The 16,018-nt window shown below is 40.1% G+C and overlaps 1 protein-coding gene and 1 long non-coding RNA gene across 3 annotated transcripts in view; one reads left to right on the forward strand and one right to left on the reverse strand.

The window, feature by feature from the left end:
• Positions 1–333: 333 nt before the first annotated feature.
• On the reverse strand, positions 334–8,722 carry LOC310687582. The gene is made up of 3 exons (XR_014516482.1): positions 8,552–8,722; positions 3,433–3,813; positions 334–1,513 (listed from the first exon to the last, which is right to left on the reverse strand). It is a non-coding gene; the product is annotated as an uncharacterized lncRNA (long non-coding RNA).
• Positions 4,281–16,018, forward strand: part of GUCY2C (guanylate cyclase 2C) — a 53,511-nt gene continuing 41,773 nt past the window's right edge. Inside the window, exons 1-6 of one of the 2 annotated variants that reach the window (XM_083462751.1) lie at positions 4,281–5,562; positions 6,853–6,971; positions 8,731–8,798; positions 10,389–10,604; positions 12,633–12,754; positions 14,511–14,607. In XM_083462751.1, coding sequence (XP_083318877.1) covers positions 5,355–5,562; positions 6,853–6,971; positions 8,731–8,798; positions 10,389–10,604; positions 12,633–12,754; positions 14,511–14,607 — 830 coding nt within the window. In that variant the 5' untranslated portion in view covers positions 4,281–5,354. The remainder of the gene's footprint in view (positions 5,563–6,852; positions 6,972–8,730; positions 8,799–10,388; positions 10,605–12,632; positions 12,755–14,510; positions 14,608–16,018) is intronic. The other variant, XM_083462750.1, reaches the window with a different exon arrangement.

Below are 16,018 nucleotides of genomic sequence, written 5' to 3' on the forward strand. Positions count from 1 at the left end.
CCTGTATCAAATCTACTTTTATGACATATAACCTGATAATATTTAGTATTTACATAGTGTGGTATAGAGGTCAGAGTTTTGGATGAGGAGTAAGGAAACATATTCAAATCCCCACTCAGCCATGAAGTTGATTGGGTGACATTTGCCCAGCCACTCAGGGCTTCTTCACATCATGTCCTGCAGCAACCCTCCACCCCACCCCAAGGAAAACCGCTCTAGCACTCAATCGGAACAAATGGAAATTCGGGTTTTCTCTGAATTGACGTTTGCTCTGATTTAGAGCTAAAAAGTGGGGTTTCCTTGGGAAACAAGCAGGGCAAGCGGAAAACTACTTGGACCCATGCTTTCTAGGCATGAGACAAGCAGAGGTGTGGACAGGCCCTAATTCTCAGCCTAAACTCCCTCACATGACCAAAGTGACTATTCATCCTTGCAAGAACTGTGTACAGTAGTTGAGTGTTTTTATCCATATGGTGCAGATATGTGAATGCAGCTGAAAGTTTGGTTTGACTAAGACCACCAAGTAAATTTATAGCCGAGGCAACATTTAAAACAGGAACTTCCTGGTTCCCATGCCATTTTCTTAGCTGCTATAGTAGCTCTCAGATTAGATAAAATATTAGATAAAGAAGATGCAACAGGAATTTAGAACACAAAGAAATACATAAAGTAAAAATTATCACCAAACTGATAAACAAGGCAGTCCTATTAAAAATGCTTGCTTATAAAAAGCAAATAGTGATTTCAGAGGAGGGGGGTATTGAACTGTGGCATTATGCCACAATTCATACTATCAGCAGTATATCCGTTACCTGCATTATCTCAAAGATTGTGTACTTTGAGTGATTAATGAACTTGTTTATACCACTTGCAATGTTTTTCAGTGACTTGGTTTATTACACGTTAAGAGCTACAAAAGGGTCTAGTGAATATTTATTTTAAAGGTTTATATTAAAATATAAAGAAAGGCTCAAAAAGGCAGTGTTAGAGACACCTAAATGCTTTTTGAAAAACAGTGTGCTTTTGGAAGATGGACACCCCTGGTGGCTGTTGCATGTACAGTAGTGTAAATGAACACAAATAAAAAGTAAAAGTAGTGAACAAATATTTCTTGCAGTAGTAAAAGACATAACAAAAGACAAAACAGTAATTTCTCTCCCTTAGGGTAATGCTCTTAAGTTGCTGTAGGCCAAAGAGGAAGAGATTATTTACCGTATTTAGAGTATTTGTGCACTACTTTTCAGCCAAAAAGGCTCCCAGAATGGCATATGTACAATAAATTGAAACTAAAGAGTCCCAGTGCACAAACTTAGAACTTAAAAAACACAGCATACAAGTGAAAAGGGACAGGGATGGGAGAGCGGGAGTGTGATCTTGTATTTTGCCACTGGAGTTCTGGCTGGAGAGAGGCCCAAATGGGGAATGCTGGGGCAGCCTTGGAGCTGCCAGATCCAAAGCTTCATTGTTTCCCAATATTGTGTTCTATTCTGATCCTGGATCCCACAGTACCTAACTGGAGGTAAAGCAAGGCAAGGCTGGTCAGAAGTTGCAGAAGTTTTATAAATAAATAAAAAGTAGTCATGGCCATTAATTTCAATGGGTCTGCTCTGAGTAGGACTGGGATTGAATACAACCCTTAAACTGAGGGAGAGGCCACCCCCCATTAAAGTGGCAAGAATAGAAGGGGCTGCTAACAGCATCTCCATGAAGAGGAGTTGCAGCAGCAGAGGCAGGGATAATATGAAGGCAGGGGACGTATAGTGAGGTTTACCCCAGGCCCTGAGCCTTCATAGTTCAGGAGTCCATGAATGATTACCTTCCTTTATACTTAAAAAGTAAGGCTGTCATAATTCAGCCCCCATTGGAGGATTTGTAGTGCAGCATCAGAATCCTGAATTTGCATGAAGTTAGAGTGCAATCCCCATTGGAGGATTTGCCTCATCACAATCCTGGATTTGCAAGGGTGCACAGCAGGGGAGCAAAAGAGAAGGCTGAATTTAAACTGGTTTTGAACAATAGAGTACAGATTTGAATAAAGAAAACAGAGAGGGGGAAGTGGTGATTTGAAACAACAGCAGATATTTGAGTAGAGTAAGCCGGGGGTAACACTGAGGGAGGGAAAGTGGCAGTTTAAAACAAAGTTTGAGTACAGCCCCATGTGCAAAAATAAATTTATAAGTCTTTAAAGTGCCACAATATTCTGTAATTGTTTTGCTTGTAATATAAGTTAGGCCTTACATGTGAGGAAATGAATACTGGTCTGATTGTCATTTATCCCTCAATAGTATTGAATATTTTAAAATTTGTAATTTGGCCTTTGCATTTGTATGGGGTAGATCTAGACAGTACTTTAATAAATTCCCTTTATGAAGTTTATGTCATGAACTACATCATGGGAAAACAGTTTGAATTGCTGCATGTTGAATACTCAGATTGTTTGCACAATAGGTGTTTAATTTCCTGTTTGTTCAAAAATAATCTCTGACAGTTATAAACGCTACAGTATATTGTTTGCTCAAGGGAACTGTGGGTAATCTTAGAGTTCATGTTCCTATTTTCAAAGACAACTTAATGGTGCAATCATTCTAACAATCTATGAATGTTTGGAATATGAAATATGAGTGTGTATACAACATATTAACAGGTTTTTTGTTTTAATGCACTTTTAATAAGTGTTTTTTCTTTAAATTTGAGTAGATGACTGGTTGAGACATTCTGTTTTTGAACTTAATAGGTCTCAAGAGAAGGTGATGTTCAGTTTAGGAAAGTGTAACGTTATGTACAGTAAATGCTAATTTCAGATATACAGTGAAGATTTCTGAATTTGGATGTCTATAACTAACCAGGAAATAAATATCTGAGTCACGGCGGATTGATCAATTAAAAGTAAATTTAGCAAGAACAAACCTCAGCAAGCCTCAGGGTCACAGTCCATCCCACACCCCCAAACACACACAGCCAGAAAGAGAAGTTAAAAAGCTTGCTTTTGCTTTCCCAAACTTTGGCTCATTTCATAGTGTCATCTGGTTCAACAAATTGTGATTAAAGCTATCATCACTTTCAAACAAGCCCATTTCAAAATGGGGTTATAGAAGCTGGCTGATTGACATTACCAGTGCTTTTTTTCCTAAAAAAATATTTAGGGGTACTCTTATTTTGACTCAAGTAAACCACCATTTTATAGTTCAAATCAGGGAAAATAAATACAGTAAATGGACAAAAGTACAAAGATTTACAAAATGTTTAGGGGTATGCATACCCCTACATACCCCCAGAAAAAAAGCACTGGACATTACCCATAATTAGTATTGAAAGTTTGCCAAACTAGATGACATGGCAAACTGTGGTTGACGGAGCTCCCAAACTATTCATCTTAGCTATACGGGAGGGGGAAAAGGAAGAGAAGCACATAAACCTACCGGTAATACTCACTGTGGATCACATCTTGCTAAACCATTGTTTAGTATGACATACGGACATGGTCTGTGTGGGGCAGCAGTGAAAATGCTGAAGTATTTGAACAGTTGTCCTACTATAGAGTATGTAATGTTTGCAGCTTCAGTTGGAGATGATAGTTTCTTATACAGACATTGCATTACATATTTTCTAGCATTCCATCTTTCAGCCTGATTAGCTTTCTCAGTCATAGCTAAAGGCAAGAGTTCCTAGTAACACATTTATAACTTCATGCAATGATATAGGGGCTGTCATTATTTCTCTTTCTTTACCTTCTTCTGCTTCAGAACTGCTAATGTGGTGTTTCTTCTTTCATCCTCCCATTCCTCTGATCTGTGAACATTCTCATACAGGTTTCTAAAAAGGAAATAATCCATGTCCTGAAAGTGCATTTGAGTATAATCAGGATCATCTTAAAGGCACAAATAAGCCAAGCAAACACTTTTTTGTGGTAACAGGAGAAGAACCAGTATTTTCAAGGCTGACGATAAGACAGGATTTGAAAAGTGCTTCCCAACATATTTATTTATTTAAATTGGTCTCCCACCCTTTGTCAGTTTCTGATCCCAGGGTAGGTCACAGAGTACAAACCACAATATCAATTATTTCACCATAAATTAATCTGCTACCTTTAAAACATAATGCAACTAACTGAAGCAACTATTTCATAATTGTCAAATCCGCACAGCGCTCCCCCTCCTCACCCCCAAAGGACTTAGGTGAAGAGATCACACACCCCTTATACATTTCAAGGGATTGGGGCTGGCCCAAGTCATTTTGGTACCTAAGGTGAACCACAAAATTGTGCTCTCCTCATTGCCAGAGAAAAAAATTGGGAGTGAAGATTGGTATCAGGAATAAAGGGGGATTAAAGATCTGTATTGGGATCTGCCGCCCCTGTGGATCCTGCCACCTGAGGCAGTCACCTCACCTTGCCTCGAGTGGACCAGGCCTGCAAGGAATCCTACTTAGATCATGTTGTACAGTTGCTTAGGGTAGCACAATATATTGGAGTTGCTCTAGGAATGTTCTGTTCCATTTGGTGTTTGTTTTTACCATATCTAATTTGTGAGCAACTCCATCACTTCAAATATAAATACAGCTGCTGGTATTAATCATGACACTAATTCTTTCTCTGAAGGCAGTGGGGAGAGGTTGAGAACCTGCATTCATTTATAATCCATACATTTGAGTTAATTTATCTGAATTTTGACAAATGGATCAATAGTAGATTGGTCATGGGCATTTTTAATTGATTGGTTCTTTGGAAATGCCATCCTATGAATATGTGTGTGTGTGTGTGTACACATATGGAGAATGATACAGCCAGACACTTCTTGTTAGCAGCAGGTCAAACACAAAAAATGAAACTAAAAACTCGAAGTAAAGCACAGTGTTTATTTAGTGCACACGGGAACTTCCTTTTTGCCTCTCATTTTACAGCTACCACGAGTTACTTGGAAAAGCAAAACAAATAAGAAGCAGCCATCTGATTTATCCTTCTGCATTAATGGTCTTTTAATTTTATTTCCATTTTAACTGGTTTTCTTCCATTATCTTCTTAGCCCCTCCTCTTCCCCTTACCCATCATGTTGTGTCTTTATCTCACGGTGACTAATGCCTCGGTTTTATAGCTCTAATGTTCTCAATGGCAAACATGAACAACCAACCTTTGGCCCCTTCGCATTTCACAAGTTTTGCTGCTCTTATATGCTTGCAAGCAGAAGTACCAGCCGGGCAGGTGCGGGTGGAAAGGGAGCTAAGAAAGGGAACGGAAGAACGTATTTGAGAGAAGAAAAACTTGGCCAAGTGGTGGGCACAGAGCAAATATCCTCGCTTTAAAATAACAAGCGTGCAGTACGTGCAAGAAGCAACGCTGGCATGGACTACGAAGCATCATGATAGAACAAAAAGTGGGTCAGATTTTGGGGGGACTGCTCTTCTTGACCCAGCTTCTGTGGCATGCTGGTGGTGTGATCAGATGTGACAAAGGTGGCTACATGATCAATGTAATGCTCATGAATGACTCTATGCTTCCAGTGAGTGCAGGAGAAATAGAACCAGCTGTGGAGTGGGGCATGGAACTGGTGAAAGATGACCTGAAAGGTAAGAGCATTTCAGTATCTTTTGAGGGTCAAATGTCAGGCCCTGAGTCTATACAAAAGAATGCTTCCACAGGCTGTCTTCCTTTCTGCCTAGCACTGCTGCTCACGTATTATCCGTCTTTCACCACGTGAACCATGCGGTAGTCACAGCTGTTTTATTGTCTTTTGGGTCTTCGCAGAAAGGTGGTTGATGGTTATGATTACTTTGGTTATGGTTGCCATTATGTACCGTAAATATTTTCAAGTTGTAAGCTGCCTTGAGGATGGTTTTAACTATGGAAAGGTGGGATAAAAAAATAAAATGATGATGATGATGATGATTCACTACTATACTAATTGAGTGCTTATGTGTTCCTTAAAAATGTGACAAACCTGAGCTACTTCCTTTCCAGGGAAAATCCCCCACCCCACTGTTCCATGAGTGTCTATTTTAAAACTGTTTTTAGTTACATGAAAGACACTTCCCTATCTGCAACTGAAACAAACGTCACTACCCATCAATACAAGCAAACAGAGGTTATGATCCTACTTCACGGAATGAATGTCATAAGAAGTGCACAGTGGCCAATTTGCCTTCCACATGACAAAACTAGTGGAGATTGTTTAAAGTCTGCTATTCCATTAACATTTCTCTTAAGGAAATGCTTTCGTGTTTTTAATATTGTGATTTTATGTTGTGAAGCGCCCTGAGATCTATGGGTATATTTAATAAATTATTATTATTATTATTATTATTATTATTATTATTATTATTATTATTATTACTATTAAAGAGAAAATTTACATACTTGATCAGGCAGCCCTACAATCAATGCCTAGTCAGATAATTATCATCTCTTTATTATTTATCTACTTATTTACACTCTGCTCATTACAACTTGGTTTACAAGATTCACAAGTTCATCATCTGTAAATCAATAAAATCGAAACAGCCAAAAAGTTGTCAAATAAAATTATGAATTGGAATCATACTTTATTTTTAAAAGTATGTTTTAAATCAATATTTTTATATTATTAAACTTGGGGGTGCCTCCTGCTTGCATTGCTCACCTGCCACCCACTTACCACCCAGCTACCACCTATGTCTTAACAAACTGTCCTAACTATTCCTCTGCAGCACGCCTGGGCTGCCCACCACAAACACCCCTCAATAACTTACTTACTCGCCTTCCTGCCTGTGCCACTGACTGTTCTGTACTCATGCTGCAGCAGACTGCAGCATCATGACATTTGTTCTTACAAAAACATCATATAGTTTCAATACCTAACACTCCTGCATTTCGTGTTACAGCAAACAACATGAATGTGAATGTCAGTGCCGCATTTGATGGCATCGACACGTCGCTGTACGTCTCCAATGGCTGCCGCACCAGCACATGTGAAGGTGTGGAATTCATCAAGCAGATCTATGTGAGTATTAAGGCGCATACGTAGGAATCATCCTTTTAGGTCAGGAGTGGGGAACTGGATGCAGCCGGTGGGCCAAGTCCTTAGCTCCCCTTCCACTTGCATGTCAACTTTAGCAGTGGGCAGGACCACCCACCTGTCAGTCACATAACATAACACTGATATCAGGGGAAGCATTCTCCTCTGCCCATGCAATTCTCAAACCTCGCTTTTGGCACGGACCTGTGTCTTTACCTTCCAAACCCCTGACATCAGGCATTATGGGTGACACCAAGCAAGATGGGTGACACCTGACTTGAGAGCAGTACATGTGAAAAGGATCTAGGAGTCTTGGTTGACCACAAACTTGACATGAGCCAACAGTGTGACGCGGCAGCTAAAAAAGCCAATGCAATTCTGGGCTGCATCAATAGGAGTATAGCATCTAGATCAAGGGAAGTAATAGTGCCACTGTATTCTGCTCTGGTCAGACCTCACCTGGAGTACTGTGTCCAGTTCTGGGCACCACAGTTCAAGAAGGACACTGACAAACTGGAACGTGTCCAGAGGAGGGCAACCAAAATGGTCAAAGGCCTGGAAACGATGCCTTATGAGGAACGGCTAAGGGAGCTGGGCATGTTTAGCCTGGAGAAGAGGAGGTTAAGGGGTGATATGATAGCTATGTTCAAATATATAAAAGGATGTCACATAGAGGAGGGAGAAAGGTTGTTTTCTGCTGCTCCAGAGAAGCGGACACGGAGCAATGGATCCAAACTACAAGAAAGAAGATTCCACCTAAACATTAGGAAGAACTTCCTGACAGTAAGAGCTGTTCGACAGTGGAATTTGCTGCCAAGGAGTGTGGTGGAGTCTCCTACTTTGGAGGTCTTTAAGCAGAGGCTTGACAACCATATGTCAGGAGTGCTCTGATGGTGTTTCCTGCTTGGCAGGGGGTTGGACTCGATGGCCCTTGTGGTCTCTTCCAACTCTATGATTCTATGATTCTATGTCAGGTGTGGGGCATCTGGGTGTAGCTTAGCCACAATGGCCTAGTGGGGCCTAGTGGGGCAAATGGGGAGTCCTGGTGGGCCTAGTTGCTCCCATAAACCAGGAGTTCCTCACCAAATAAAGAGCAAGTGCTGGCTAGAAACCAAATACATCAAGCACTGGCTTGACGTACATGTTTTAAAAATCTCATCATAATCCATGATTTAAAAACTGTTACATTCCCTTCCAGTTATCTATCAGTGTGCTTCACTGTAAATCTGCTTGTGCTACCATTTTAATACAGTGGTACCTCAGGTTAAGTACTTAATTTGTTCCGGAGGTCTGTACTTAACCTGAAACTGTTCTTAACCTGAAGCACCACTTTAGCTAATGGGGCCTCCTGCTGCCGCCGCGCCGCCGGAGCACGATTTCTGTTCTCATCCTGAAGCAAAGTTCTTAACCTGAAACACTATTTCTGGGTTACCAGAGAGTGTAACTTGAAGCGTATGTAACCTGAGGTACCACTGTACTTAAAGGGCACAGTTATTCCTTAGACAGACACCTACTGTACATAGTTTTAATTCATGCCCCTGTAGAGGCCATAACGTCTCTCTTACTTTTTAATCTCCATTTGTAGGCTCTGTTATCCAACACTCATCTTGTTTTTATTACAGTACTGCAATGTCTTAGTATCTTCCAGCCATTTGCTCCATTACCACAGTATTACTTTGCATCTGCATGATTGTCCATTAAACTTTATCCACCCCTCGCCTCATGTCGGTCTTTTCTATTTCAGGCTGATAAAAAACTTGGGTGTACTATTCTAGGCCCAACGTGCACCTTTGCCACATTTCAGATGGTCTCGTAAGTATCAGCTGAAGTGTTCTATTCAAATAAGGCTAAATACTGAATAAATGTGATGTCTGCTTAAGAGCCTAGCAAACACTTGTGAAAAAAGGGGTGCCCTGGCCACTTTGGCTCTTGCCCTACTTAGTGCCAACATGTGACTCTCAACAGATTCCCCTAGAAGGAATGTGGTGAGAAAAAACGGTTCCCTGCCCATTTTAAAGCATGAAGGAGGAAATGAAATGCAAGTCTTGCATCAATCCTCTTTATCAGCACCATTTAGAAAGAAGAACTGAGCACTCTTAATGGTTTAATTAGTGCATATTCTTCATAGGATGACATCTGGGTTCAAAGCGATGGGACTGACGCTGTGGAGCATGTTTCCTTTATGTTTGTTCTCACACACAGAGGTATTAACTATTCAGAGCCATCTGCCCAGTTTTTTTGTGAGAATTTGTAGTATAATACTCATAACTTTTTGGCTTCATATTTATTTTGAAATCAAGGCAAACAAAAGAAGAAACCAAACTATGTGAATACTTAGAATTAGCAAAGATGACAGGTAATCAGAAACCAAACAAATCAAAAGTTTAACAGTGAGTGGGAGTCGAATAGAGTATATTTAGAAAAACATTGCTCCCAAACAAAATCCTTAATATGCTTTGATTAATTTTCGCAAATTAAACAACAGATAGATAAAGTATGTTATGTAAGAGCAATGAACGAAAATGTGAAAAAGGACACAGTTTAAAAGAAAAAGAAGATGTAAGGACCTGTAGTGAGGTGGAGGGGAAGTCAACTTTAAAGACATATGGTTGTAATGCTATTTAAAGTGGAGGTATTCTGATTTTTCTTTATGTACTTATTATGTTTTGAATAATGAGTGGAATAAATGTATTGTTTAACAAATTTAATAAAGATTATTGCAGAAAAACAAAAGAAGAAAGGATTGGAAATATGGCCCATATTGATAAAGCATCTATCAATGTAGCAGCCATACTGGAATTATTTGCTTTTCTTCATGTGTGGTGGTTTTGTAGTAAGGCTTACTGGGAAATGATATGTAATGAATTGAAAAGGATGTTTAAAATAACATTTGTAAAAAAACCAGAAGCTTTCCTTTTGGGAATTATAGAGGTAGAACTACCTAAACTGTATATAAATATATTCATGTATGCAACTACAGTGGCAAGAATGTTATTTGCCCAAAAATGGAAAGAAGAACTCTTGATGAAAGAAGACCGGATACAAAAACTAATGGAATGTGCAGAAATGGTGAAAATTACTGGAAAAATAAGAAATCAAAATAATAAACTTTTTACAAAAGAATTGAAATGGTTTATTGAATATTTACAAACAAACTGGAAACAGATAAGGACACTGGCAGGATTATTGTAATAACCTGCAGTTTCATAAGAGCGTATATTTAAAGTAGATGAATAAAAGAAGTTAAGTTAATTTAGAATATGCAGGAAATACAAAAAATAAATTTAAGGAACTGCATAAAGAAGAGGAAGTCCAGTTTTGAAATGTTAGAATGATTGTAAAACTATTGAAATGTATATAATTTAAAATCATAAATAAAAATGAAAAACTTTTCTTTTGTAGATTAGAGACGGAGTTGGTCCCACCTCTGATCTCTGCAGGGAGTTTTGGGTTGACTTGTGATTACCAAGAAAAGTTAACAAGGCTGTTGACTCCAGCCAGGAAGTTGAACTACTTCTTGGTTGATTTCTGGAAGAATTCCACGTTGCCATTCAAAAGTGTCACATGGGAAACTACTTACGTCTATAAGGAAGACAATGACACTGAAGATTGCTTCTGGTAGGGAACTTTCCCAGTATAACCAATGTTTCAATTATTTTTCAAACACTTTCTGTTTTTACATAAAAGACTTAAATCATATATTGATGGTATTGTTGACTACTTGCAATGGGAATTGGCTATGCCATTTCCTGCTTGGCAGAGTCTTCTATGCTGTTTGAACCAAAATTCAGTGTTCCAGAATTATTATCACACACACACACCACCCCTTGAAAGTAAGTGTTGTTTGGGGGAGGAATTAGGGTATAGTATTAAAAAGATAATTCCCTGGATGCCTAAGATCCAGGTTTGGGGCAGGTACTTTGGCGAGAGAACCCCAGCAGAGATTTAAAATCACAAAATATACAGCAAAGTAAAGTGTGGAAATGTAAGAGCTTTAAAATATTCACTTTTAAGCTGCTTCCAAAGTTCCCGCTTTCCTTAGCATAGAAAGAGACCACACATTTGGTAAGTTAAAAATGATTTACAGTGGTACCTCAGGTTAAGTACTTAATTTGTTCCGGAGGTCCATTCTTAACCTGAAATCATTCTTAACCTGAGGTACCACTTTAGCTAATGGGGCCTCCTGCTGCTGCTGCGCCACCGCTGCACAATTTCTGTTCTCATCCTGAAGCAAAGTTCTTAACCCGATGTACTACTTTCGGGTTAGCAGAGTGTGTAACCTGAAGCGTCTGTAATCCGAGGTACCACTGTACTTACAAACTCTTCAAGAGTCGGATTCATGTGCTTTTTATATAGCAGTAAGAAAATACAGGCAGTAAAACTTAGGTTGCAAAGTGGTTAATGTTTCTAAATTACCATATTTTTCGCCCTATAGGACGCACTTTTCCCCCTCCAAAAATGAAGGGGAAATCTGTGTGCGTCCTATGGAGCGAATACAGGCTTTCGCTGAAGCTTGGAGAGCGAGAGGGGTCGGTGCACACTGACCCCTCTCGCTCTCCAGGCTTCAGGAAGCTATCAGCAAGCCTGGGGAGCCCATGGGAGTTCCCGCAGGGCTCCCTAGGCTGTGGATAGCAGCCTGCCGCCCGGCGCACATAGCGCCCTGAAGCAGAGTGCCCCACGCGCCAGGCAGACATCGGCCAGCCCCACAAGCTCGGGGGACAGCGGGGAGGTGCAGCGCCGTCATCCCACTGTTCCCCGACCTGGTTTGGTTTCCCCGACCTGGTTTTGGGGGGGGGAAATAAAGGAATTTTCTCCCCCCTTTATTTCCCCCCAAAAAAACTAGGTGCGTCCTATGGGAAGGAGCATCCTATGGGACGAAAAATACGGTATTTGTGTAGAAACATAAAGATGGAGTGAGCTTGTTTACTCTTGCTTGGGGATGGGGTAAGGACCCAAACCAATGGATTCAAGTTACAAGATTATGACTAAACATCAGGAGAAACTTTCTGAAAGTAAGAGCTGTTAGACAGTTAGATTTCCTTGGAAGGTAGTGGACAGTCCTTCCTTGGAGGTTTCTAACCAGAGGTTAATGCTTTAGTTGACATTCCTGCATTGCAGGGGTTGGACTAAATGACCCTTAGGGTCCCTTCTAGCTCTACAATTCTATGATGCTATGTTCAACAATTTGGTTTCTGAATTCTGCACCAACAGCAGTTTCCAAATTGCCTTCAAAGACAGCCCGACATATAACATATTGCAATAGTCCAACCTAAAGGCTACCAGAGCTTAGACAACAGAAATTATGCTATCCCTGTCAAGATAAAGGCACAGCTGGGCCACCAAATGAAACTGATGGAAAGCGTTCAGCACTTCCAAGGCTAAGTGATCCATAAGTACCCACAAGCTATGAACCTGCTCCTGCTGTAAATGACTGCTAGGCTAGTGGGGATGGCAGATTTTTTAAAAATGTACCCATGCTTACAGAATAAATATATATTGGTTTGTTCAACATATTAATTGTTCTAATAGTACTGATATGTGTGAGGTACCTTACTTCTTAGAGGCCCTCACACCAAACCTTTAGCCCAAATCTATGCCATTGCCACAAGCTGATTTGCAATGTTCATTTCCTATTCCAATTTCAAGGTATATGAATGCTATGGAAGCTTCAGTGACCTATTTCTCTATAAACATGAAATTCCGGGAGATCCTCAGGAGCTCAATAGAACTACAAAGGATTGTGAATAATCCAAAAAGAAAAAGTAATGGTAAGGAGAAAATAAGAGTTTAATTGCTTCTTTTTTATTTTTTCCCTTTTTTGTGGTTCTTATTTTTATCTACATGCAGCCTTGAGTCCCGTCAGGGAAAAAGGGAGAAAAGTGAATTAATGACAAAATAAATAAATAAGAGTACTTTGTCTCTGAAGTCCATTTGGTTATACACTTTCTGGGTATTTATAATCTGAATATCAATGGCGAATTCTATTAATGGAAGAGGAAAGAAGGAGGGAGAGAGAGAGAGAATTTCTATGCTGTACAGATTTCCCCCGCTGCTGTTTCCTGAACACTTGTCTGTTTTGCTGCTGAAACTGGGCTCAAACAGGGTGCTGCTTTCCAGAAGAAGTCTTAAGACTCTTTTCCTAAAGACCTTCTTGCATAGATTGTTTCTGAAGATGTAGCATCATTATGATTATTTAGCTGTGCACTGTGGAAACTATGCAACTGGTTTCCAGAAGACATGGGGACTGTGATCAACTTAGCTTTAAAGGAGATTAGGCAGTCGTGGAAGATAAGGCTTTAATAGCTACAAGCCATGTTTTGGCATATATTATTGCCTCCAGGATCAGAGGTAGTACTACACCTCTGAATACTGGCAGTCATTGGATGGGTTTAAACAGTGGGGGAAAGATTGTTATCGGTGTCCCGCTTGGGGCCTTCCTGAAACCATCTGATCTTCTACTGTTGAAGTAAGTATGCTCAGTGCTTTTCTCCTAGAAAAAATGGGTCCCAGTACTTACATGAAGTTGCTACAGTAAGTACCACATTTTAAACCAGTGCTTTTCTCCCAGAAAAATGGTGCTGGTTCTATGTACCTTTGAGTACCCCCAGAAAAAAGCACTGAGTATGCTGGACTAGATGGTAGGCCTTATCCATACTTACCTTTCCTCTGCTCTTTACAGACATGGTCCACCCTTTAAAGCTCTGTGTCTAAGTGCCATCTCTCCCCCCCCCCTTTATTTTTGCTTTGGGGCTTTCCCCGCGAAAAGCTGCTCTTTAAAGCTCAATCAGAGCAAGCAACAATCCCAGGGCTAGGTTGAGGGGGACACACACACGCTCAGACACGGAGCTTTTAAGCGAAGACCTGCGTCTGGAAAGAGCCAAGCAAAAGGTGTGGATGGGCCATTAGTCTGATCCAGCAATGTTCTTTTTATATTTTTATGCAACTACGTAATTTTCGCTCTATAGGACGCACCAGACCATAAGACGCACCTAGTTTTTGGAGGAGGAAAACAAGAAAACAAATATTCTGAATCCCAGAAGCCAGAACAGCAAGAGGGATCACTGCGCAGTGAAAGCAGCAATCCCTCTTGCTGTTCTGGCTTCTGGGATAGCTGTGCAGCCTGCCTTCGCTCCATAAGACGCACACACATTTCCCCTTACTTTTTAGGAGGGAAAAAGTGAGGCTTATAGAGCAAAAATACGGTATGTCCTTCCTCCTTCCCACTCCAGCGCAGGAAATGAGCCTATTGCTTCTCTCCTTTGCTCTCGGGAAGAACTTTTAAATGCCAAAATGGTAAACTACTGGAAGGCTACTTCCTCTCCTGATAATCATCACATTGCTGTGTTATCCAATTTACATTATTGATCTCTAGATCTTGCAGAAGTTTTCTGGGACCCACATGCCTGCAATGAGGATCTGCTCTGATGGTTTTACCTCTTCCGCTGTTCTAAATCCTGTATTTTCAAAGTAGGAATAAAAATGGCTTATCTGCTGACTCTCTGTCTATCATGCTCTTGTTTGCAGTGATCATCACATGTAGGTCTCCAGGTGACCTTAAAAGACTCCTAGGAAAAGCAGAGGTGGATGAGGACATAGTTATCATCCTGATAGATCTTCACAGGTAAAAATGATACAATATTGGGGGTGGGGCTGGAATCTAATGAGTAAAAAGGCCATTTTATATGTGGAAGTTTTCCCCTCAAGAGTCACATTGAGTGCTGAGTATATATTTTCATTTAAATAATAATAATCCTGTGCCAGTGCAACCTAAATTTTGCACTACAATTAAGAATGGGGGTTACTCTAAGACCTATATAAATCCTGTAAACAATATTATTTTATAAATAGGATTTTCCGTCACTGGTTCCAATTCTGCTAGAAATGGAGTGGGACAAAGCAGGGAGAATCCCTTCATTGACTTCTAAATTTGCCACCATAAGGTCTAGAAGAGAAGCCTGTGTGTGAGCGTTTAAACTGCTGCTGCTTGTTAAGTTTTGTTTTAACTTATTTCCATAATTTGTTATAATTGAAATGCACGTCTTCAATAATGAATAGGTGTATATCAGCAGGGAATTATGAAAGTTTTGCTTAGTAAATCTGTTTTCCATTTCCTCCAAATTGAAGCCCATTCATTCAGATGTCTTTAGATTGTTCTAAGATCCTAACAAGTATAAATCATTAAGGAATTTGATTATAATATCAAAGCTTTCTGCTGGATTACGTTTCCGTGAAGCTAAGCACTATTTACTACCAAAGGGGTTCTAGGAAGGGAAGAACTTGTAAAATGCTGGATGAGATCATAAGAGTTCAATTTTTATTATTATTCTGGATTCGGAACTGCAAACTGAAGGAGAGAAAAATGTTTATTCATTACCATGTTGAGATTTCCACCAGTAGACTTGCTACAAGACAGCTTTGTTTTTGGTGGTGATAACATAGGCTAGGTATATGGTGTTGGAGGTAAAATATAGTGATAGGTGGAAAGGTTAGGCCTCTCTTCTAGCACACCACTACTTTGCTTCAAATTGCACAAAAGCAATGTGTAGGCTCGGTTGTCTAACTTTATATTCTAGGCAAGTCCCTTTGAGAGTCCTTTTTAAAAGGTAACAATCATACAAATGCACTGAAATATAAATAAGCAACCCATTCCTTCGCAAAATCAATACATTCACCACCTGTATGCTGCCAACATGCACTTTTCTTGTTGATTTTAAAAATCTACGAAATGGGTGAGCGATATTCAAAACTTGCTTTCACATTTTTTATTAATGTGCTCAGCAATTGCAACAGTGCTAGGAAACAGGGCTACACACCTCACACCCCAAGTCATTGGCAGCAGTGTCAGTCTCAGTCCTACTGCATCAGAGGGGTCTTCTGATCTTCTCCCTCCTTAACACATCTTGCCAGCTAGATGTGCTAGATCTTGTCCCACGGGTCCAAATACAGACCAGGCAAAGGATAGACAGATGCCCCAAAGGACCCAGTTGCAGGGATTCCAAAGAAAGATGCACAAAATGCCCCGAGAGATCAGT

Source organism: Podarcis liolepis (genome assembly GCF_965112155.1).
Source record: "Podarcis liolepis genome assembly, chromosome: 10".
Lineage (NCBI taxonomy): Eukaryota > Metazoa > Chordata > Lepidosauria > Squamata > Lacertidae > Podarcis > Podarcis liolepis.